Source organism: Gasterosteus aculeatus, chromosome 1, assembly GCF_964276395.1.
Source record: "Gasterosteus aculeatus chromosome 1, fGasAcu3.hap1.1, whole genome shotgun sequence".
NCBI lineage: Eukaryota > Metazoa > Chordata > Actinopteri > Perciformes > Gasterosteidae > Gasterosteus > Gasterosteus aculeatus.
Window position 1 is genome coordinate 15,655,473 of NC_135688.1, and position 25,750 is coordinate 15,681,222.

Consider the following 25,750-nt stretch of genomic DNA (forward strand, 5'->3'; position numbering starts at 1 on the left):
CTATAAAACGTGAATATTGTTGTGCTTATTGATAAATTGTGGACAACAACTTTTTAATCATTGACACATTGGGATTCTGATGCCACTCATAACAAGGCGGAAGAGGGAATATAGAGCCGGTTATACCGTATAATGAGTAAATAATAATAATATAAAATGAAACAGAATAAAGAATAAAATTCATAAACCGAAACATTTTCTCATTTCATAATAAAACTAGTGAGATTAGTGTGACAGTCAGAACAATCCAGGGAAGGTATGTCAGGAAAAAAATAATACAAGAAGAAAGATCTTTGTTGGGATTATTACCAGGGGAGCCTTTGACACGCTGTTCTTAAGGGAAGCGGGTGTTGACGGTCACTTTGGCCTTCATTTTAACCAGCAATGACCACCGTAGGACCTGTGGAGGCATCCTGGCATCTTATTACTGTCAGCTGTAAATATGCCCAAACAAGTGTTCAAATGGTTTGTCTCTGTTTCATGTGAAACACAATAGTTTGTAGTAGCTGGAAATATGAAAGCAAGGTGAACTTGTGGTATGAGGGCTAATATCGCAATACAAAAACAGCTGCAACCCCGCAGTTGTTTTTATGTAGATGAGTGATGATTAATATGATTCAGGAAACAGTGACGACATGGAATTTTTTTTTCTTGATCTATTCAGATAAGCTGATCAAAGTGAATTGGATCTTTTCCATTGAATTAGTTCTGAGTTCTGAGTACCTCTATTATTGATATACTAAGATTGTTATATCTCCAGATGGTGATGAGTCATTGCTCTTTATTTGAAAAAAGTATAGTAATTTAACTAGATAAAAGAAATACGGAATTCACTGGAAGACGGTGAGATCAAATCGGACAATGTCGTGAGTGGTCCGGATCACTAACAAGCTTCTAAGGTCATTGTTTTATTAATGTATTTTGCCAATGATCTCTGTAATCAATGTGATTGTTTCATTCATAATAATGATCAGCTCAGGTAAATGTAGATTCAGTTATTGTTTTTTTGTTAGTCTACTTTGTGGTGTTATTCAGACGTTCCATTCATTTGGTATCAGCATGTTTCAGAAAACATCAAGTGCTCTGGCAGGCTTGTGTTTTTTGTGTGTACACAAATGACATCATGGCAAGTGATTTGGAGAAGAGCAAGCTTGTGCGCTGACTTGTGATACTTTAAGCATTCAAGTAGTTTCATATGTCACCTTAACACGTTACCGTTTCCTTCCACTTATTCATTCCAGTATTTTTGTAGACAAAGACGCACTAGGAAAAATGCGCTTACCGACAGAATACAAAACAAAAAACAGTGTTTCTATGGCTAGAAAAGTGGAAAGGAGATATTTCGCTGAGTTGACAACTTATCAAGACTAAAATATCTATTTCACCCATATTATTATTTAAGAGTTGCCTTTAATAATCATTTAAAAAGTGTAGCAAATGTTCATTAAATGTTAACCAGATATTCATTTTTTACTTCATTAACGTCTCTTTGGACTAATGATATATGATATCATAATCCATCCCACAAACTATGAACTACGAGCTGGAGCAATTTTCTAGCAAGTGAAAGAATTCAGTTTGGCACACTTCAGATTCATGAACCCACAAGTTATTACTAATACCAACTATTGTTACACGTGGGATTGTGTGTGCCGGTGCACCTAATGTACTCTGCAATGCATTTGCTGGTCTTACATTCAGGATCCTGATTTAAGACATTCTGCATCAAGTGAAGAACCTTCACTTACCAATAACCTCCTGTTTTAAAGGATCACATACAGAGTGAAAGGCCACGTTTCCCCCTCTGCATGTAAAAAGCTTCCTCTCTGTGTGTTTCATCCAGCACCGTGCATCCAAAGCCCCGCCCCCCCCGGTGCTTTGGATGCACGAGAGACCGGGAGAGATGCTCGCGGCGCACGAGCCGCAGCAGATGGCTGGGGCACCGGAAAAAACACAAAGACTTCTGATTGGAGATAATACTCCCCGTTAGTCAATCTGCCACTGTACGGAGACATGGCATGAGATTACTCATTTCCCCTAATGAAGGAAGTGTTCAACTGCAAATTGAGGCTGATTATATCTACCGAGAGAGCTTTTGAGAGTTGTTTTTTTCAATGGATGCGCCGCAGATTTTGCAGATCGTTGCCCCAAGGAAGTGAGTGAATAAGCACCGCGCCCCCCGCTTTTATCATCTTCGCACCTGCGGGATGGAGCTTCTCCATCACGGCCGTATGATGACGCTGCATGTGGAAATATTATTTCCCACAACGCCATTAGGAGTTTCAAAACCGATGCCTAAAAGGTGAAGAGTGCAGTGAGTTAAACGTTGCCGCCCTGTCTTGGCCCGCTAACCTCCCACCTTCATTATTAACACACAAGAATTTATGAGCCTGTCTGGGTCTTAGCTGCATGTGTGTTATGTCTTGCAGCTGCCGGCCTTGCAAGGTCAGTGTTTTGACTATCGGGCAAACGCGAACCCTTTTTTTCATTTAACGGCGCTCTAATGCATCCGTTTGGCTTTAAGCGCCTGCAGTTTCATTCTCTCTGCGATTCTGTTTTACATCTGTTTTTCGTGTTTACTTCTTCGGGCTCACGGTTGGGACCGAGCCGCGTCCGAGCCGTGAGCATCTGGATCTCTTCGCCGCTCGAGACAGATAGTGAGCCGGAGCTGCCGAAAAATGCAAAATGGCCACACACTGTAGGCACGCTGTTTTGTTTGTGACGTCAAATCCATTGAATGTCTGTTATAAACTTTGTCTGGGACAGCTGTCTGCTCAACGTCTTTCGCTCCGAGCCAAGATGGGGCCCCGTGTAAACTCTAGGACTTCCAAGGAACGTCCCCGTGATCCTTTCTGTCCATGTGTGGTTTATTTAAACTAGCTGTAAGATAAACTGATGTCACATAGGTACATACAGACACATGACATCTGTCAAAGACAGAAAATAAGACAAACCTATTAATAGTGCTCCGTACGTGAGGGGTGGAAAAATCCAGCCATCCAACCATCTTTTATGTTGATAATCAGAAAGTGTTGCGATGAGAATCTTCAATGTGTTTTTGTGCAGTTATTCTTCAAATGTAACTGGGTTGCACTCTCACATGCGGACACTCCCATCTGTTCCTGGAATGTGGGCTGACGTGTGACCCGCTATTGATTAGGACCACATAATCGGGGCTCTGTCGTCATTGTCTGCTGCGAGCCCGTCTAGCATTGTCCCCCCCGCGCACCACATTAACCAGAATCACAAGTGTTCAGGCATTTGCTCACACAATGATGGGCATTATAACAGTCCCACCTTTTCAATTAAAGCGTTGCAAAGTGTTGCTTTTGCTTTTTTTCTGGTTGGCATGTTGCACATTTCATCTGAAGTGTGTCATGCAGTATGAGACGCACACTATTACGGCCATGGTCTTGACTATGTCCCGCCCTGCTTTGGTTTAAAGTCTTACAATATTCTCACAATATTTTCTTGAAAGCCCCTTTTTTTAAATTTTACAAAAGAATCCAAACGTTTGACTATTGCAATGTTCAAGATGCTCACTAAACACAAAGAGCCCGTTTATCAAGTCGCAAACGAAAATCAAAAGATTTACGATTTAAAGAACTGTGATCTATGGTTGTATGAATTAAACTTGGGCTGCTGGGTGTCCTGATTGAGTAGTTATTACACTTCTTATCATGGCAATACCATTTTTTTGGTGTCCAAAAACACCCATAAAGTGCAATGGGCTTTAGAAGGAATCAGGAAACATTTATTGCCAAAATATGTCAAACAAGGAATTTGTCTTGGCGGTTGGTGCGTGACAGTAGACAGTGTAACAATAGACAACAAGACAGCAGTGCACAAGTAATAAAATAAAATGAAATGCTAATGCAATGGGTTAGTAGGATAAGGCTATGGGTTAGTATAAGATAAGAGAATAAAGTTAAAGTAAAAAATTTAAAATAATTAAAAAAATATAAAAAAATAAACTATCGAAGAAAAAAAAAAAGCACTATCGAACAAGTGACAAAGTGACGACAAAGTGAAAAATGACAGTTAAAGTGACATGTGCAGTGAGAAGGGGAGTGTCAGTCAGTGGGGGACCGGGCTCTGTTGATGAGCCCGACTGCCGACGGGAAGAAACTAAACGTGTGGCGGGAGGTCTTAGTCCTGATGGACCTCAGCCTCCTGCCAGATGGAAGGGGCACAAACCGTTATTGTCGGGGGTGAGAGGGGTCGGCTACAATCTTTTTAGCTCGCTTCAGAGACCTGGAAGCAAACAAGTCCTGCAGGGACGGCAGATTGCAGCCGATCACCCTCTCTGCAGAGCGGATGACACACTGCAGCCTGCCCTTGTCCTTGGCTGTGGCTGCAGCGTACCAGACGGTGATGGAGGAGCACTGCAATGGCACCTCCGAGAACACTGACGGGATCACAGTCTGTGTGTGTGTGTGTGTGTGTGTGTTCAGGCTTCAGCCTAACAACAGGTAAACGGCCCGGCCACAGCACATGGGACCTTTTTCCTGAACGCTGCCGGTAGATAAAGTCCTTTACGAAGCTCCACAGTGCCGGTGTTTGTGCAGCTGTGTGTACTTCAGCAGCAGGTAAAGCAGAGGAGTCGAGAACAGGTAGCTGCAGTGTCCTCCTCCTCCTGCTCTAACAGGTAAACAAGACTGGTCAAACCCGCAACTCCAATGACAAAGGTGTTTGGCTTGGATGTTTGCTCATGGGCATTTGAAAACATGCGGACCGATGCTTATCGGCCGGCCCTGTTGACACAGCCGGCTACTAGCCACACACCGTAAAAAAGGCACACGGTGGATAATTATTTTAGGCCATAAGCATCTCCCAAGTTCATTAGTCGGCGTAGCATAGTGAGCTGCCTGACTTATCAGTATTTATCTCCTGAAATTCTGGTGTAAAGCCGCGGAGAGGCCTGTCAACACATACCAGACAATCGTGTCCCCCTTTGTGCGACTGTTTGTTTTCCCACAGCATCATTGTTTTGCAGCCGGCCGAAAATAGAACAAAACATGTCCACTTATCAACATGCAAAGAGACAAAAGGATTTGGCAAGACGAACCAGTTTTGATCCTATTTTTAGGTGCGCACAGAAGATTGTTTCGTTCCGTTTTGTTATTGAAGGTTTTTCCTTCCCCGCGTCACGTGAAAGAGAGGCGGACGTGTTAACCGTTCCACTGTAGCCTCTTTGTATCTGTAGCTGCCATCGGAGCAGGACAAATGAGACCATGGTGGAACAAGGTAGGATCAAGCCTTCATGGGAATCTTCTTTGAGATTTGGAGTATTTGGACGTCTTCACAAAGTTCTGTCTTTACTGTTTTCTCATTTACAGCAAAAACGCTTGTGCGCTTGAGCGCCATGAAGTCCTGCGCTGTTCTGCTCAGATTTCACCTCCATTTGACTTTAAGCCCTTATGTGGAAAGAGCAGCGGAACATGACGAACAAAGAGGGATTCGACATGTCCAGTGTTGTTCGCGGTTCTATCGCTCCAACAACAATATACGACACAGTGCTCATTTAGGGTGTGATTGGGCGGCTCACAGCTCTCCCACGTGGACCGCCGTCCAGTCCAGTTGTTAACAAGGGCAGTGGGTCTCGGCTGAGTTGGACTTTTTTTTTCTTCCCCATAACAGGGATGCAGCTTAAATGAAAAGCTATGGGGGGGGAGTTGGAGAGCTGGGAGAGTTCAGCCTGGTTGTACAGCTACAGCCCCTCATCTTCCCAGTGCTTAGACAGTGATCGATGGGCTTAGACATGCTCTGTAGGACAGGCGGTGGGTGGGTTAGCTCATTTCGCTGTGTTCTCCTCCCCCTTGATCTACTTCACCAGGGAAGTTTACTAGATTTTGAAAGAGTGCGTGAGACAGAGAGGGCGGGAGGGAGGGAGGGAAAGAGGGGGAGGAAAAGGCACACAGCCAGCTGTTTGTGAAAAAAGCTGATTCGAAACCGATCGCGATTGAGACCCTCTCTCGTTTTGCATGGAACATTTCTGCGAACATTTTTTTTTAAAAAGGGCAAACGTTGTCCCCACCACCCCTCTCAGTCAGACCAAGCTGTAAATGATCTTGTTAGTGAATTAGGCATCAGCTCCTTGTCCTAATAGAAAACACTCGTTCTATTTTCGGTATACGACAAGGCCTCCTAAATGAGGGGTCTTCCCTCGTGGTCAAGAGAGCTGTGGCTGTCCTGCGTTAATACGCCAGCTGAAGGATGCCAGGAATAGCCCAGCTGGGGTTGAGCTGACCTCTTGGAACTGGGCAGCGCTCCAGGTCTCAATTAAGTGATGCTCTCTTTTCCCAGAAAAGGCAATAATATTTAAATGGGGTTCACAAGAGGGCTTTCTCTGAACGCTCCTTTGGAACGGTGTGGCGCTGAACTGCGTTTTTCATGCAATAACAAAACGCCACACTACAATGAAATTATTTAGAAGGTCACTTGGGTAGTTACACTGTTGACTTTTGTGGAATCTTTTCCAAAGAAGTCCACACCCCAGTGAGAAATGAGCTAATACCGTTGCGTAGTGCTGATTGAACTTATGTGGTAACAACACACACACACAGCAGCACAGCTCTTCCACCAGCATCAATAAGGTCAAACACGAGTGTGACGAGTGTTTCAGCCTGATAAAAAGTAAAAAATGAAGAAGTCTTCCTCCTTCAATACCTCAGCAGTACTTCAGCTTAACAAGGGAGATAAGATCACAATCTGCACATCCTGGGAGCAAAAAAAAAAGAGCGAGAAAGCAAAGTGTTACGACTAGAAGAACTGCTAACATGTCAAAATAACGTTTTGTGGGAGGAAAGATGGATCTCGTGTGAAAATATAATGTGCGAGTCATTTTTTTTTTAAGTAGGAAAAGAGCCAAATGGTTCGGCGTGCACAGCACAGCACCGGCAATGCTGCTGATCCCCAAGCAGCTCATTCGCCCATCGTTAACTTTAGCCCTGAAATATCGACGTTTAACGCAGGGCTGCATGGATGTTTCCATTAAACCAAGTGGGAGGAACACCTCTATGAAAAGCACAAGAGACACGCGTGCTGCACCGTGTGATTGGGGAGAGGGTTGGGTTGGAGAGGGGGGGGTTAGCCTTGCAGCAGTGGCTGTGTTGATGGAGATGGAGGGGCCGGCAGGATCCTGTGTGTCAGCAGCCTGCATGTGAGAGACATTGCCTGGCGGGAGTGCATCACTGGCAGATGTCCAAACCCCCCACCCCCCGCTTCCCTTCCTGGTCTGTCTTCCTCTTTTGTCTCCGAACACAGAGGCCCCTTCAGAAAGCCACTGGGAAAAACATATCCACTGTTCTTCCTTCATGCTGTTCCAGTCAACAAATACAACAGCGGTGCTGTTGGTGTGAAAATCAACACGTTGCATTGTAGCCGTCTCTCGTTTTGCATCAGAACCTGTGCTTCTGCTGCCTTTCATGTGTATACGACAGGGCCGGGGGGGGGGGGGGGCATTTACACACGTAGACCACTGCAGCCCCAGTGACTCAGGCCCAGGCAGATGTAGTTTGATTGGAGCAGAGCTGCTGCTGCCGTGCACCTCACGTGCGACGAGCCCGCAGTCTTGCGATGGAAGTGTTTTTCGGTGAAAGAGTTGCGCTTCTTTCTTGTAGTTTGACGGGGGGGGATATAAGCACAGGAAATACGTTGGTAGGAAGTAAACACCTGCCAACCGCCCCCACCACCTCGCACTGCCTCCAACGCACACTGAACCACACACAACCGCATGCGTGCTGCAGCACAGTAACCCGACTCAATGGAGCCGACTTACGTTTCTCTGAGGTCTGTTTGATCAACAGCTAACATCCCAACTGAAGTCCAGCTGTTGACTGCGTGTTGCCACGGCAACATTCTGCACGGCGTAGAGGGAAACTAATCCGAATCTTAAATTGAGTTTTTTTAACTTCTAAACGATCAACACGTGACTTTCTTATTCCCAATTCATTCGCCAGGCTTGGAAGAAACGCTGGTTCATACTGCGCAGTGGCCGCATGAGCGGTGACCCCGATGTCCTCGAGTACTACAAGAACGACCACTCCAAGAAGCCCATCCGGGTCATCGACCTGCACTGCTGCGAGCAGGTGGATGCCGGCCTGACCTTCAAAAGGAAGGAGTTCCAGGACAGCTTTGTGTTTGACATCAAGACCTCGGACCGCACTTTTTATCTCGTAGCCGAGACGGAGGAGGAGATGAACAAGTGGGTCCGCTCCATCTGCCAGCTGTGTGGGTTCAACCAGTCGGACGACAACCACGGTAGGACACCCTGACCCGTCTCCGCTGTTACCTGTATCAAGTTTAACGGTCCAAATAAAATCATTATAAACTCAAAACGTGACACTTTTTAGGTTTGCTCAGAAGTCATTTGCTCCTCTATTGGGATTTTAACTTCAATGTTCAAACAGTTAGTTGGTACAGCAGACAATGAAGCTTCCGGTATGATAATATTTGCTGTAATGATTGATTGATTAATTAATGGATTAATTAGAAATGAGCAACATAATACATCCAACTTAATTATGAATAGTTATCTGTTTTTCTTCGTATTATAATAACTTTGCAGGTTTTGGACTGTTGGGGAGGCAACAAGCCTTGCGTTATGTTTTGAAAATAGTGATTTTTCACAAATGATTTACATTTTATTGGCTGAATACAGGGAACAGCATAGATGAATTATGAACAAGTATAATAAACATATACTGTATCGTTATGTATGAATATAATGTGGCTTCTTGTCTGAAGCCGAATACAATAACTCTTCCCTTTTTACCAGTTTCCCTCTGTGCTTTCCCATGTTATTCCGAACAGATTGCATCTCAGTTTCACAAAAGAAAATCAGCTGCAGAGATTCAGTCACATGACATCACTTGCAATTGTGTAATTTCCCCCTTTGCTATTTTAGAGAGTGCAGTGGGAACATCCCTGCCAAATAAATGGACACAGTGTGTGAGGGTGTTATTGATTTTTGTTTTGTTAAAGAAGGGGTCCAACTGTTGTATACAGCATGATGGAAATTCTTTGTAGGGGCCATTTGGAAATTTCGCAGCAGATACGGAAGCGGCTCGGTTCTGTTTTGGTCTTTTGTGCAGTAGAAGGGCTCGCGTCGCTTCGAGGCAACCATTAATGAGAAGGAATCCACTAGTGGCACCCTGAAGCGCTCATCGGGCAAGACGTGATCATGATAACATTTTTATGCTGAGATGAGCTGAGATGTTCTATCTGGAACAGAGAAGAGTAATCCTTCCCAAGAGTTACCTTAATTACCTCAATCTGATCTCTAGTCATTAAAAGAAACAAACGCACAGCAATTGTGAGATGAGTCAAAACTAAAGTTGTTAAGATTCGACTCACCTTTATAATGGTCATAATGGTGACCGACACAATTCATAAGAGTGTACATTTCATGCAAGATTTGGCAAAACACACACACGTAACCACTTCTCATATTTTTCCTCCTTCCCTTCCAGATTGCACTCATGTTGTCTTTGCACGCCATCTGGCAGCTGATGGACGTTAATCTTTGTGCACATGGTTGATCATCTGTAACATGCGATGTGTCCAGGTGTTTCAGTGAAAACAGCTGTGTAACAATGCTCACAACAGGAGGGACTCCCTCTGGGCCAGGTTTGGTAATTAGCAAGGCCCCCGTCTCACACTGTATCGACTGTAGCCGGCGGGGTGTGGCTTGGCGAGAGGGTCCGGGGGAGTGAGAGGGTGTATGTCATGACAGCTGTGATGGTGGTTGCAGTCGCTCCCGTGTAAACATCACGTCCAAGATTTATTTGATTACGTAGATTTTACTGAAATACGAGGTTCCTCTTTAAACTGAACTGTGTGCATTTTCCATTCCCTGTTGTAGTTGCTGGTAAACTAGAAATTAGAATTTCTAATTCTCAGAATCATTTATGTCAGAGGACTATTAACAAACATTATAAACCAAAACTAACACCTTTTTCAAGTGTTTTAATGCTCTAGACGGGCGTGGGAAATGTTACACTCTTCTCTGGCTCTTCTACCACTTCATATCTTTAAGCTTTTAAGTATTAATAGTAGTCATTTTCCATTTCCTTAAATTGTGAACTAAACATCCTGGAAAAAAAGTGGTAATGTAGATGTTATTCTTTCATGCATCTGCTCCTCAAGGGCATAGCTGCTCAATTTACCACTGGTTCCCTATTACGTCATTGCTGCTGTCTTAAAGGCATAGCACAGGTCTTTGGAAGTAGGCTTGTAGGTTCTATACTAATCAATAACCTGCGTATCACCTAAAGCGGCTGGCATTCTGCATGCGCCCAGAAGCAGAGCCACGTACTGTTGACAGGGTCCACAAAGTGTATTTTGGACCTTTTTTTGATGATGTGCCTCTCGATCTCTGAAGGGTAACTAATGCCAAAGACACCAGTCGTTTAATCTCAAAGAGAGAGACAGTATGTGGGAGGAGGACGTACCGCACCTGCATCAGTATTCCTCCTGCAATGTCTCCAATCTTGATCTTTCAGCCTGTAAAATCGCGGTGCTCGGGGGGCCGAGCGAGGGTCTCACAGCGGCCAACACATTAACAGTACCGATCGATTGATGCAGAAACATGTACTTTTGTGATTACGGTGTGATGAAGCGACTCAGACAGACATGACAGACACATAATCGGAGCTAACGGAGTTAGTTAGTTAGTTAGTTAATTCGTCTTATGAAAAATGAACATGCAGACAGAGTCAAATGTTTGCAGATGTTTGTTTTAATACAGAGGCAGGCAGAGGGTGTTAAAAAGAACACCTTCTAGGTGTCTGAGATTTATATTGATGGCATTCTGAACCCATAATGTTGCGTGCTGTACACTCTTTTCTACACATTTGTTCCAACTGGAAGTCTAAAGTTATCATAGAGATCAATCAGGCTTAGCTACACAATAGTGCTAAGCTGTGTAGAAGTGTTTGGGTTTCTCAGAGGATTTTGTTGAGACTCTGGCTCCATCTGTTATATCAGCGCCTTGATCTGAACTTACCTTTAGTCATTCAGAGTCGGCCTCTGCTGCTGATGGTGAGCTGCCTCTGGGGACTGTGAGGAAGGTTGGCCAAGGGCAGCACATGACTGCAGCTTATTGTTGCACAACTTTCCCGCACTTTCGGTCTCTCTCTTCTCTTTTTATTCTCTCTCACACACTATTCCCCATGCACTATCCACCGTGCACCCCCCCCCCACACCCACACACACACACACACACACATTGACCTGACTGGGACATTCATTGTGTGGACAGTACCTTGTACAATTAGATATTGTGCTGATGCTTTCGTGCTTTTCAACGCATTCTTCCAGGTTTAATACAAACTTATAAAAAGATTAATTAAAATAATTAATTCACCCCAATTACAATCCTGGTGGTGACCAGGAACTCGTTTTGTGCTGTTAATATTTTAAGATGTTTGGTTCTAAATAACAATTTAGCAGTTCTTCTTTTACTCTAAGTTATGTGAATATAGTTTTGCACATGGGTCATTTTAAGTAGAAAGTAGTTCCTCTGAGGTCTGTCGACTATCCGGGAATGACTGGACATGATTTTGAATTTTTGAAAGCTAATTCTTAAATGCATTGCGCGGCAAAAATGCAATTCCATCCACACCGCTCAATGTGGTGAGAAAAGAATATCTTCAATTATGAGACCTATTGTGACATATGGTCCTTAACACGGACTGTGCAAGAAGCAAGCTATTTTAAACGTCTTATTTTATCCTAATCTTTCTGGCGTGATAAACAGAGAAACGGGTCAGTATTACACATGAAACAATTTGTACATACATACTACATATGTACAGTGCACACAAACAGAAACATCCTCTCTGCTTTGGCTTCTCACTCTACACATGGACGTCCGTCTCTCTCGCCTCCCAAAGTGCCCTTCGTGTGCATTGATTTTTTTTGTTGTTGTTGATATAACAAGACTCCATGGCCCCGGAAGGTCAGGTTTCGGCTGCCAAAGAGCCGTCTGAGGTCCGTCTGCTACTGATGCTACCGCCATGCGTCCCACAATACCACCGGCGTCTTCTACAAACATGCGATGAAGACCTGAGACATACAAATCACATAGAAAATCGTGAAAAAAATAAAGGAACCCTCCTGAATGTTGACGCTGTGGATGTCACAGAGGAAATGGACACCGGGAGCCCGTCTTGCACCAACACGTAGGGCAAAGCTACTTGCTTTTGGAAAATAAAGCAATATGTCCGTGGGTGTTATCGTAGCTGTTATCGGATACTGATGGCTGAGTGTGCGGTGTGTGTGTGTGTGTGTGTGTGCATCCAGGGAGACCCACCCGCGAGCACAATCTAATGAATGGAACATCATCCCGTCAATCATGGGCTTTGTTCGGCTCTCTCTCAGCTGTTTGAACTCTGAGACGAGGATAATCTCAAACTTAAGGATTCGGGTTTTTACTTGTCACCGGTCGTCTTTTTCTTTTCTTTTTTTTTTCTTTTATTGTTCCCTCTTTTTGCGTGACGGCTCTCACACTGTTTTTTGTTTTCTCTTCATTTGTTCCGTTACCCCGGCTGTCCCTTGGAAATAACAAGTCTATCTTGTTTTTCAGTTAAACTGTTGCCCTTAAGATGGTGACAATTGGGGAGAAAAAAGAATAACCACTAAATCAGCATTTCCAAACAGCAGGCTCAGCAGTCTTTGTCAAATAGCTACTGAAAAGAGATTAGATTCATTCACCCCAATTAGAGATTAGATGTATTCTAATCTCTTCATTAAACCCCACGTGTTGATGATTGATAATTGGTACACCGAAGAAGTTAGTTTGACTGAATCAATCAACCTTATTGTGACATTTGCATATCAGTTTCCAAAATAATAAATGTTCATTTAGTCCACCCAAGACTTCTCCGCTTGCTCATTCTTGCAAAGGCACTGCAGGTATTTGCAGCCTCTGTGAAATAGTTACCGTCTTTAAAGATGATACTGAAGTTGTGTTGGTTGCTTGCTTTTCAACTCAATAGTGGTTGCGCCAGAGAAATGTCAGTTAAACACTGACTAGTGTTTAACTAGTGTTGGCAACACATAAACCTCCTCCAACAAGGGCAATGCCAAAGGAATTTCACTAAATGCTACAAACCGAAAGCAACCAGGCAGTTACGTGATGTTGTGAAATCCGTATGCTGAACCAGAGAATCAGCAGCCTAAAAATAAAAATGCTGCTGATTCTCTGGTTCAGATATTTTTTTTGACACAAGCATAGCTGACCTACATTTCTCCTCCTTCTTGTTGTCCTTAATCCTTGATTATCCTTAAGAGTCATTGTGCACAGACTCGGGTCGTATGCGTAGCCACTTTTTATCTTCGGGCTGCTCAATTGTTAAAATGACGCGTTTACTATCGGCCCCGTGGCAAAGACAATCCCTCTAATTGCCGGCTGCTGCCCAGCCTAAAATCACATTAAAACTGCAAATGGACTATTCTGGATGGGGACTGTTTATATGCAATTTAGCTCCTGTAAGTAGATGTTTCTACCGGTCTTCATCTTGTAATCAGCAATTGTGAGTCGTGCAGGTCGGCCTGCCTCTTCTGTCACGCCGCTGAACGTAATTGGTCAGCTGCTAGTGTTAAAGCAGATAAATGTATAATTACAGAGCTGCTGCTTGTGTTCACGAGTGCGCAGACATTTCATGTCACCGTTTGGAGCAGATTTACAGCATGGCTGCAAGTGGAGGACATTCTTCTTGTCACTGATGAAGAGGGGAACTGCTGCTTGTTTTACTTTTAGAGCCAGCTTAAAATTGTTTCTTGTCTTATTGTCGCTTTTAAGGAGTTTAGCTCATATCCGCCAAAACAGTACGTTTTTAGTATTTCATTTAGTAGACCAAAAAAAAAAGACCACGTTGGCTGTGGTTTTGCCGCCAATGTTAACAGGTGACCAAGTTGCTTATAAACACAGTCAAGGTGAATTGATTCAGCCCAGAATCGAATGAATGCCACCGTAAAATGCACTTAACTCTATTGGAGTGATTGTATAAAGCACCCTGACTAAATCACCAAGAATCACACTCTCCATTTATCATGATCTCCACACCGAGCGTGTTCCCATCTCGTCATGCGCTGCATTGTCAGAGAAAATTATCCCTTTTCTTTTTTTTGGGGGGCAAAGCCTTTTCCAGGTAACCGACACTCAACCTCCAACACGATTGTTTCTTTCTCAGCTCTTCATCCGTCAGTTGCAGGGTTACAGTATTTATCCACCCTTCGCCTCACAGAAACGAGGTCGAAAAGGGTTGAGAACTCTGCAATGCACCGGCCACGACGAGCCGCGGGGCCGTTACGCTGATTGATCAGCCCGGTGTGTTGAGGGAAATGGGTGTCGCAGTGTAGTCGATGGGCGGTGCTCACATGATGGTGCTGAGCAGGCAGGCGAAGGGGGTTGGGGGGGGGGCGGGGGGTTAATGTGATCAGGGCACGCTCCTGTGTGCCTGCTTCGCTCGACACACGGTGGGCTGTTTTTCGAAGGGACAATGACACGGCCCTGTGACGTTGTTCCCTTCGGGCTAACCCCCAGAGCAGGGACGCCATTTTCCCCTCAGCGCTTAAAGCTCCGCCTAACTCAACTCTCCAGCTAGCATCTCCTTCATCCTGTTATGTCCGTCTCATGGAAGCCCTCCCATCTGCCAACCGCACATGCAAATGGACCCCACTATGTGGCCTCCTGGGACGCCGTGTCTAAAGAGCAACACTATAATACGGTTTTACGTACTTTACGCTGGACTCATCGAGCCGTTGCTCTTTTCCAGGTTGACTCGAAGTAAGTGAACAGATACATGTAGGGGCCTTTTTTTTCAAGGACACTTTGAAAGGGCCCTTGGGAGGCTCGAACCCTTACCCTGACCTTTATGTCACTAGACCCTCCCCCTTCCCCCAATACACACACACACACACACTCACACCAGTCACCCTCCACAGCCATATCTGCGAGATTACTCCTTGGAGCCACCTCAGCCCTGTGTGTGTGTGTGTGTGTGTGTGTGTGTGTGTGTGTGTGTGTGTGTGTGTGTGTGTGTGTGTGTGTGTGTGTGTGTGTGTGTGTGTGTGTGTGTGTGTGTGTGTGTGTGTGTGTGTGTGTGTGTGTGTGTGTGTGTGTGTGTGTGTGTGTATATATATACATACATAAATACATAATCACTTGTGGAGCCATTAAGGAAATGGCATTTTTCCTTGTATGCTGTATTTGAAGGCACGTGGACAAGGCGTACTTTCCATGATTATCTTCTATGGGATATTTAAGGGTTGATCCTGATGCAAAGCGTACAACTGTGTTGAGAGGATTCAAACGCTTCCTCTTCCTTCATGCGTCCATCAGAGACCATTTCAATTCAATAGGTTAGTGGGATACTCCCTATTTTTATATCTCATTTCAGATTAGATAATCGTATACGTCCTCGTCTAAATTTGCCTTGGCTGAGAGGAAATGAGCACCCTACAAAGACGCTCTTGTCCTTAGCGATCCGGAAGGATTCTAATTTTGGACCCCTGAGCCCAGCAGCCGGCTTCTATTAGATTATGGCCACAGAGCAGATGAGACATAGGTGATGTATTAGGGAGCATTATTGGAAAATTGCTCATGAACTTAGGAGTTCTTTGACCCAGAAAAGCGATGCGTCATTCCCCAACCAAAAAGGCTCCTTTAATGCATTTCTGTTTATGGTCTGATGTTCGTTTCACAGTGAAGGAATGTCAAAGGAAGAACTGTTTGTCTTTTAACTGTCGTGTTTGATGTCGAGGTCTCAGCCTCATAAAGGCAAAAAAAAAGAAATCTTTGGTAATGATGTGAAGATCGTAATTTCAAAAAATAATAACAATTAGCCGTAATTTGTGTTCGTGCTTGTCCCTCCCAGTTTTGTTACTTTTATTTTTCATATGCAGTGTAACAAATGACTTCTACCTTTTTGGTTAATAAACATTTTACCACCTAATATGACAGTTCATTACTCAGTGGAGGAACTATTACCAGGAGCACCTCGGGGGGGAAGTTTCGTATTTTCTGCTCTTTTCTCCATTTCTGTGTTGTGAACTGACTCTTCCCAGTGGTAACATACATCATCAGACCCATTAGTGTCAGTGATGAGCCGTGTAGGCTGATCAGTCTTCTCCTTCTGATTCTGACAGTCATGTGCGGCAGTTAATCAAAAACCATTTAGGGAACGCACGACGCACTTCATGAAAAGAACCCGGGTTACATTTTGGTTTTGCACTTGTGTCGTCAGTATTTCAGTCATTAAGCCTGCGTGTGTTTTTCCAGCTCTCGACTTTGACGGGGCTGGGGTGGGGTGGAGGGGTAGGGGGGGGGGGGGGGGGACTGTCTTTCTACAACAAATCAATATATCTACCCATGTTAGTGGTGCCCTAGTGCTCACCGCACTGGGTGAAAGCTTTTACAAAGCTTTTTGCAGAGAAAGGAGATGATGCCTATGGAGAGTGGAGCCTCTCAGAACAATGGTGTAATTGAGGAGTGTTGGGGGGAGGGGGGAGAGGGGGGGGGCTGGCCATCTCACTGATATGCACTGGCCTGGAGACCCCACAGCAGAGGCCCTTTTCCCCCTCAGGCATGGATGTGACCTCATTCAGCTAACAGGGCGTCAGAATAGCCCACCCCACATGGATACACACACACACACCAACACGGTCACACTCGTTGTTTTGCGTGTGTTTTCAGTGTTTTACAGTTGCTGTGGGGCAGTTTACACAGGACATCAGCGTCTTCTTAAAAGACAGTTGGACGCATAAAATGCTTCGTTACGACGGGGTCCTGTAGGAGGAGGAGAATGCTGGAGAATAATGTGTGTGTGTGTGTGTGTGTGTGTGTCAAAAAGGAGAGAAAAGTGGGAAGTTACTTTTCAGATACAATTTAAGTCAGTAGCAGTTGATTAACAGGTGATTTAAGTCATTCATTCAACAAACTCTTAACATACGCTGAAGATTTACTGTCTTTTTCTTTTTCTGACAACTGTGTCCTTGTAAATTATTGTTCGACAAAAAGATTTCAAGACCTCATGGTGGTCCGTTGTAATGCTCTCTTTTTAACTTTAGATTGATGAAAATAGTATTTCATTAATCCAAGATTTTTTTTAATTATTCAATAATTTGTATAATTGCTCATTTGAAATTTGTTAAATCACATTTTTAATGAAAAGGCAAAAAAAAGAACCTTTCATTTTCTGTACAGTGAAAGACATTCATAGCCTCAAAAGAGGATCGGTGGAGTTTCTTTCTCTGCCTCCCATCAGCCTGTGTTGCACACAGCACCGTGGGTCGATGGATCAGTGGGCCGCCCACTCTCTCCTCCTACAGCTCAGCGCGCGCCTCCTCTATTTGGCCTCCTGCCTGGTCTATTTGCAGCATCCCCTTCTCAGGCTCATCTTTTCGTTTGTATCCTTTCGATGCAGATATCAGGAACGTCACACATAAACAATAAGCCAGTGCGGCCGTGTTGCTCACACAGTCCCGTGTTGCAAGACAATGCAACTCAATAAAAACAAATAACATTTACGCTTGGTCGAAAAGTACAACAGCGGGCGGTTGAATCGCTTGTAGCCTGCGGCACAAATAAAGCCGAAGGATTCTGTTTTCTCTCCTCCCTTGGGACAGATCCCTCGTCTCTATTGATCAGACTGCAGGCTGAAACCTACTGAATACCAGACTCCATGCAAGGCAAGGTCATGTAGAGGCTTAAAATCCTCAAATGGATTACACGCTGCCCTTTGACTTCAAGACCTGTAACAACAAAAGGAACATGTTTAAAGGATGAATGATTTTTTTTTTTTTTGGTTTCTTTCTGTAGAATAACATCACGCAGGTTCCGTCTCTGCGAATAGACGGAAAAATAAATAAAAAAGGCACATGTTTTATGGGACAACTAATCAATAACTCTCAATTTCTCCGCTCCGCAGATGGCAGGTTGCACCATATGCCCCGTTCTGTCGGAGCAGATGTCACCGGCTCGATGGCTCCGCTGACCGGAGAACGCAAGTCCTCTGCCCCCATCCACTCCAGCCAGCCCGTCCTCTTCACCTTTGATGTGCCTGTTCGCCACACACACCACAGCTCGCTGCCCAACAGTGCACCCCAGGACTACCTCCTCCTCCACCAGTGCATGAGCAGGAAGACGGAGAGTGCACGGTAAAGGTCTCGACCCTCTGGCTCTGGCGTCCTGTGTCAGTTTCCTGTTATCCTTTAATGCAGGTCAACGTACAGGTTTACGGCGCTTCCTCCGTTTGGATTCCCCTAAGAGTCAAAACTACCGTTGTTGGGGAAAATTGTGTGTGTGGAAATGTTGTAACGCTTTTCACGAGTGCTTAGATTGCGGAAGTACCAATTTTTTTACAGAAAATTGAGTACGGATAATATGGCAACACGGATACTATTACTCTCCCCTTTTATTATTTTAAGATGACATGAATGATTTTGGTTACCCCGCTCTGTGAACAGTCAGTTATCTGGGCTGTAGGCTGAGTGGAGGAACAAAAAGAACCAAGTGTTTATGTGAAATGCACTGCTGAGTTTTCCATTAACATTCACCTCGCCTCCTCCTGCCGCCATGCCCGCTTCCAAGAATCAAAAGGCAGCTTAAATAATGATGCCATTCAGCAGATAGCCGGCACAGTAGATGATCAATGAGGTTGAGGCAGCAATTCATCACTCCTATAGGTTTAGACCCGTGGGGGGGGGGAGAACTGCCCTCTCAGGCTCACAATTTGCACATAAATCTGTGAAACTGAACCTCACAATCCATCTCATCAGCTTATGCAGATATTTCTGTCACTACCTCGGCTTCTGCTCCGTGCTTCTGCTAATTAAGACGCAGGGTTTGATTCAGGTCAGCGTGAAACTCGACTGGTCCGATCACCAATGGTATCAATTAATCCACAGCCACAATGATGTAAGGCAGAGTAATGAACAAGATCATTGATTGATTGATTGATTTGAAATCTTGAGCAGACGGAGGAACAATTGATGAAACACGACGCGCCGCCTGACACGAGAAGAAAGTCCGTTAGAGCAAAACGTTATGTCAATATTAATTGTATTACTTTTGATGCACGTTCATTCGAAATGGTTTAAAACTCTGATCAAGATTGAACGCCACCGGGAGAAACCTGCAGTGCAGCTAACACGTGCAGCACATCTCGAGGGAGATCAGCGCAGACACGAAGAAACGACAAATTGAGGATATCTTTGCGGCGGCCAACTAGATCGGACCATTGCTCGGCTAACTGGCAAGAAATGTCTAAGCTGTAGGGTTGCTCTAGTTGGCACTCAAGGTCAAGCTCTGCGAAGGAGCAAGGATAAATGAGGCATGTCCCTCGGGTGTCTCACCAAAGCGGAGCCACTGTGGGAAAGTCACAAATGTCCTCTCCCTGTTAACATGGCAGAAAATATGTAAACACGTCAGCTTTTCAGGGAAATGTTAGATATACTTAAATTGAATGTGAATGCTGGAGCTGCTCAAATGTGCTGTGGAAGGGATGACAATGTGGTTTTTTGGGCTTTTTTGTTTTGTTTTACTATGTCGTTTCTTGAAATGCTACAGTGCCATCTAGTGGATGTGTGCGTCGTTTCATTGGTATTTATAGGCTGGCATTGGAGTGTCAGACAGATGTCTGTTTTGGAAGGAGCATTTAGGCTCTGTGGAAAATGGGGACCATAAAGACTTAATGTGTGCGTTCCTGTAATATGTGTATCCCTTCTTTCAATGTCGCAGGAGTGCCAGTTTCTCCCAGGCCACGCGAAGCAATCTGTTTTTGGGGAGCGACTCGGCGGCGCAGAAACTCTCCCATGGCTTTTCCCACTGCCTCAACGGCATGGGCGCCCAGTTGCACGGCTTCTACAGCCTGCCCAAACCAGGCAAACACCAGTTAGCGGGGCTCGACGACTCCCCGCCGGAGGCCTGCTACGTGCTTCCGCGAGGTTTCAGCTCCGAGGCGCCGGCTCACAGCGCCCTGGGCGACCCGGATCTGGAGAACGAAGAGGAGGTTTACACGTTCAACACGCCCTGCAACGCCCTCGCCACCTTGCACAGCAACGAACGGCCGACTGACAATTACGACCTTCCCACGCCGCCCGGCTCCTTCTACCAGATCCCCCGGACGTTCGATAAGAATCACAATGCCTTGACCTCCTCCAACTCTGAGTCTTCCAGTGCTCCTCCTCCCAGGCCCCCTAAACCCAGCCAGGGTTCAGAGGGGCAGTGGGGGAGTCCCCAGTCGGTGGGGAGCCAGAACGGAGACGTGGAGCCCGCCGTGTCGGTTATCCCACGCAGGAATACTCTCCCCGCTGTGGAGAACATCCGGCTGCACAGAGGTACGCTGGATGCAAAAAGTGCTTTGACAGCTTTCCTGATACGTCGCTTCTCAGCGGCACTCGTTTCCTTTCAGTTGACACATGCAGATCCTTTTGAAATTGCACATTTGACCCGTTTCCTGTTTTTCAAACGCACGTCTGACTCCATCGGGCCTCGTTCTCTTGTGGTGCCGCGGAGACTCTGTGTGCTTCCTCTCCCCCCCCTCCTCCCCCCCATCTCACTCACTCTTTCCCTTTTCCTCTATCTCTCATTGTGATGCTTTAACGCCAGCAGCTGAACAGAAAACAAACGGGCCAGTCTGGCAGACACTGTTCTGTTGAGACGCTAATGAAATTCAAGCCATACAGCTCCAGAATGCCTCGTTCCAGCCTGATAAGCAACGGGGGAGAAAAAGAAAAAGCTCTCGCAGGCACAGTGTGCGCGGCCTATTATGCGGTGTTCGCCAAGCCCGTGCTCAGGCCTTGTATAGCCAGAGACTAGGGTGGACCGCTGACCCTTGTTAGTGGGGGCTGCAGGCTGTCCACACACCTGCGCAGCCAAGTTTAATTATAACCCAGTGAAGCATTTAATAAAATGACACCTCTGTCTTTCTCATTAGAGAAAAGCTGAGCATTTTCATCTTCGGGGCCTATCTTTGGGTCGGTACCATTTTACGAGTTTATGTCTGTCGTAAACACGGATCTCTCTCTCCCCTCGCTTCTCTTCGCAGGCTCCTCCTTTGAAACCAACAGCCATCACCGTCCCATCCACTTCAACAACTCGGGCCAGTCTGTGGAGTCTGTGAATGATGGGTTCAGCTCCTACCTGGTGAGTCCCTCTCTCCCTGCAGACAGAAGCTGTGCGGCATCATAAACTAGGAGAGGCCTTTCTCCTACATGTATTCACTCGGATTGAGTGCTGCAGTTCTTCTTGCAATGTTGAGCCCGGAGAGTTTCAAGAGAGTAACGCGCCCGCTCTCTCTTTTTGACAACAGAGAACTAAAGCGCCGCTGACTCGCTCAGACAGCGGCAACTCGGATGACAACTATGTGCCCATGAATCCCGGCTCCTCGCCGCTCAGCGCTGCCCAGGCTGACAGCCCTAAAAATATCTACATCCCTATGAGCCCCGGGCCACATCACTTTGATTTCCCGGGATTCTCTGCAACGTTACCTGCCCGCAAGGGGAGCAGCGCCTCCCTGTGTCACCGGCCCAGCCGCCTCAGTGATGTCACACCACCACCCATCAACCGCAACCTCAAACCGAACAGAAAATGTGAGTTTTTGACGGGGCCGGAGCTCAGCGCTGATTTCAAAGTTCCGTGTGTTGTGTTGTTTTTCCTGTCGCGAAGTCGGCGATGTTTTCGTTGACGGCGCCTGCTCTTGTTTTCCACAGCGAAGCCAACACCTCTGGATTTGAAGCACAATGGGATCATTGATGAGCTGCCATTTAAGAGCCCAGTCACAATGTCCTGGTCACGGCCCATGTGAGTCTAGTGTCATGTCAGGTTACCTAAGGCCACTGACCGACACACACACACACGCACGCACACACCAAATACATGTCTGCCTGTCAGAAGGTAGAAGCCTTCACTGTGCTTTCTGCTTTGCTTCAGGCCTGCTATGAACTCCATGTCGTCCCAGCATTGTCGACCCATCTCCACGCAAAGCATCACCAGCACAGACTCCGCAGACAGCGAGGAGAATTATGTGGCTATGGTGAGACCCCGATATCCCATCAGGAGCGCACGTCGTTTTCTTTGTCTTTTTTTGTGTCTGCCGTGTGAGTGAAGCCTCGCTCTTTGGTCCCTATTAGCAGAACCCAGCGTCTACCTCCCCAGCCGTGAGCGGCACCAGCAGCCCGGCCCCCAGGAAGTGTGGCAACGTGGACTACCTAGCGCTGGACTTCCAGCCTGGGTCGCCCAGTCCACACAGAAAAGTAAGCAGATGATTTTGTCCACTCAATTTGTTCTTCGTTTGTTCTTTTTTTCCTACCGAGGTGCAGTTTGCATCGCTGCCCGGGAGCTCACTCCGTGTTTATTTATCGTTTCGCAGCCGTCTACATCGTCCGTGACCTCTGACGAGAAGGTGGACTACGTGCAAGTTGACAAGGAGAAGACCCAGGCACTGCAAAGCACCATGCAAGAGTGGACCGATGTGCGGCAGTCTACTGAACCTGCCAAGGGCGTCAAGTCCTGACACGAACCTGCGCAAAACAATGACCTTCAGTCCAACCAACCTGAACTCGAGCATCTCTAGTGTCTATCATCGCTATGAATACTGGTTGGGCTTCATTTAAGACTGAGTTATTTGGACAAAAAGCCATAACCTATCCTATGCCTGTTCTCTGTGATGATTTTTACTGCAATGCACTGCTAACGTGCAGGATATCAGGCCATATACAGGTGAAGCGTCCTGCCAAAGCTCCTCGTGCAGACTGTTTCATAGCAGTCCGTGGACAATTGATATCTCCTTACTTATCAATTCATCCTTTATGAAGCAAGCGTGTTCTCCTCAGCTGCCCCCCCACCCCCTGCCCCCTCTGCAGCAGTCAAACATTTTGCATCAAGCAGGTCATTTGCCCAATTGCTGCCATTTAAAGGGGCAGCAGAGGCTAACTGGTCGATAACCATATTAATATACTGTAAGAGTACGCTCACTGGTCTCAGGATTGCCAAGATGCACTCCAATTTTGGCATGCAGGCTGACTCTTTTTCACTTCAATCTATCATTTGTGCTGAACCTTGCAGAAGCAGTGAGGAGATTATTTTCACTGCCGGCAATCATTTCAGCTTAGCAGTGCATGTCTGGTAAGAGGAGGGGGGGAGAGGGGGGAGGGGGGGCAGCCTTACAACTACGGAAAGGCTTGTGTCAGAAGCCCTAATGATGACTGCAGATGGCTGATGCCTCGGTTTCAATTAAGTATGAGCGCAAAACATATTTAAAAGCTGTCGGGCTGGATGGCAGGCCAATTATTTCAAGTCGGGAGCGTCTTCAGAATGAAGAAAGCAAGGCCGACGAAAAGGAGATGAAGGAGAAGAAAGAGCATCTTGCATCTTTGTTGGTTTAACTTTAGTGGGCCATTTTACTTCAGCCAGTCTTTAAATACATTTCATTAAAAATTATTGAGTTGGAGGACGTAGAATCGACAGGGGGTGTCCTTTCCAAGAAGTTCAGATAACCCCTCCCTCATCTGTCCCTAGAGATAAATAAAGGAAAGCCATGAATACAAGCAAAAGAGAATAGCATAATTATGTTTTCCTGATGTATGTCTTTGGTCTTTGATACACTACAGCTATCTGTCACCGGAGAGTAATTGTTTTCTGTGTGTAAATTATTAATAGAATGACATATTTGCAGCACATCTTGTTGACTGTTTGTTGCACTTGTCTGAGACAAAATGTGCACTACAGTAATGTAACAATGTGCTTGCTTTTCTTGCAAAGGCACCGTGCCACAATGAAGATTTGCCAGTGATCCTAGTCACTTAACAATAGTTTAGGAAAGAATGTTTTTATCTTTCTAAACTCTTTTATTTGTTTAATTTGCCTTACATTGTTATTTAAATTTTGCCTTTTTATAAATTCAATTAATTCACAATATTGTGAGAGCCATATTGTATTTCGGACAGCTGAATGAACAGTTTCTAGTTAAAAGTCCAGTATTCCATTGTGGGCCGGAACCACTAAAGGGCGAATAACTATTTGACCTTTCTATGAATTGTGTGGCCATGCAGTGAGATGGTATTATAGATTATTTCATTAAGATTTACTTCTTAATGTTTTTCTACCATTTTTACTGCTTTTTGTATTCTTTTTATCATTATTTTTTACTGAAATGTGTAAGCAGGTAATATTCATGAGGATGGGGTGAGGCTAAATTAAGCTAAGTTTGTTACAGCCTGTATTCTATTCTTTTTCTATATAGATTTTTTTTAATTCCCTAAAACTGCATTTTTATAATCTATACATGAAATGGGGAGGCTGGCAGCTGGAGTTGCACTGGCAAACGCCCTTTTCGGGCGAACTGTGATTCACAAAGAGTGAGAGGGGGGAAAGAATACTGAAGAAAAATCTGTCAGCCTCTGAAGTGAAGTGGACGTGTAATTTATTATCTAGATACCCGTTGTAAGCAGGACAGCTGTGTACGTGTCGTGGTAGATTGTAAGTGGTAGTTTGTTAAATGGCAGCCTGACGTGGCGGGATTGAAAAGACTGCTCTGATTTGCTGTCACACTGTCACTGGGCTGACGTACTGTACTACTAGTGATCATTTCGTAAACCACTGTTATTGCTACTGTTGTAAACCATTTGCTGATTGCTTGTGTGTTAATTTATTAATTTATTGTGCATTTTGCAGTTGCTATTTGTAAAAAGGAAAGAAAACAACTATCAAACATGGAAAACCTTCTCTCTACTAACATTGATGTGTGCAAACTGTGTCGATTTTGTGAAGCAATATGACAGACGATGCCAGTGCGATGGCGATGTGGTACAGTTCATTTGGGATACACAATAATACAAGACTTTGCTATGCCTGTATCATGGTAAACGTAAACTGTGGACATGGAATGAGTCAAGAAGTGAAAGTTTGGTGTTACAGTTCCTCTTTAAATAAAACGCAAAACACTGTATCCTGGCGAGCAGTTTGTCCCTGTCCTGCACATTCTAGATTGGTGCTGTGATGTTGAAGTCTGCTGCCCCCTGTTGTGTCGCACAGCAGCTGCAGCCATTGCTAAAGATAAATAACATTAGTAACTTGATACATACACAAGAGGTTTCAGTCAGGAGTTATGCCTGCACATAGAGGGGTTTTCTGACCAGACATTTACAAATTTGCAAAGCCCCCCCCCCCCCCCCCCCCCCCCCCACACACACACAATTGAAATTCTTCAAGACATGTGACCAAGTTAAAAAATTATGAATTTAATGTATTATTTCTTCAATATAGCCAATGCAATGGGTTTCTCCTGGATCTGTTAAAATGGTGTGCTTGTTGAATGAATGTCATTGTACTTCATGATGTGACTTAATTTCCTGTAATGGCAGATGACTAAAATGTTGTTGACCTATTAATACAATAAAATTGACTAATCGGCTAAAAATGTCTATGTCAATGACAGATTGACCATGTGACCAAGAGGGGGAGCTGAAAAATAAATTGTGCAACGGAAATAATTTCTACTTTTTCCTTTCCCATGAATATATGATTCTGGCCAGTGCGTCCACCTGATAAATAAAATGCCCTGCTGGTCTGCAAGAGTCCTGTTATAGTTATGAATAGTTTATTCATTCCCATTGTCATTCATTTTCATCAAGTATTCATGAAATCCATTCATTTATCCCTGACGAAAACCAGAGTGAGTGCCAGGTTGCATCACCACGCATGCTTAATTCATTACTACCTCTTTAAAGGGCATCAAGGTAA

General features: G+C 45.1%; 1 protein-coding gene across 4 annotated transcripts in view; it reads left to right on the forward strand.

Annotated features, from left to right (window-relative positions):
• Nucleotides 1-25,427, forward strand: part of gab2 (GRB2-associated binding protein 2) — a 30,393-nt gene extending 4,966 nt beyond the window's left edge. Inside the window, exons 1-10 of one of the 4 annotated variants that reach the window (XM_078104315.1) lie at nucleotides 5,168-5,247; nucleotides 7,962-8,262; nucleotides 17,937-18,165; nucleotides 19,748-20,346; nucleotides 21,057-21,154; nucleotides 21,321-21,600; nucleotides 21,721-21,811; nucleotides 21,941-22,043; nucleotides 22,141-22,263; nucleotides 22,380-25,427. In XM_078104315.1, the coding sequence (XP_077960441.1) occupies nucleotides 5,227-5,247; nucleotides 7,962-8,262; nucleotides 17,937-18,165; nucleotides 19,748-20,346; nucleotides 21,057-21,154; nucleotides 21,321-21,600; nucleotides 21,721-21,811; nucleotides 21,941-22,043; nucleotides 22,141-22,263; nucleotides 22,380-22,523 (1,989 nt within the window). In that variant the 5' untranslated portion in view covers nucleotides 5,168-5,226 and the 3' untranslated portion in view covers nucleotides 22,524-25,427. Of the gene's footprint in view, nucleotides 1-5,167; nucleotides 5,248-7,516; nucleotides 7,792-7,961; nucleotides 8,263-17,936; nucleotides 18,166-19,747; nucleotides 20,347-21,056; nucleotides 21,155-21,320; nucleotides 21,601-21,720; nucleotides 21,812-21,940; nucleotides 22,044-22,140; nucleotides 22,264-22,379 lie in introns of those variants that run through there. The other 3 variants (XM_078104191.1, XM_040168710.2, XM_040168570.2) reach the window with 3 other exon arrangements.
• The last annotated feature ends 323 nt before the right edge of the window (nucleotides 25,428-25,750 follow it).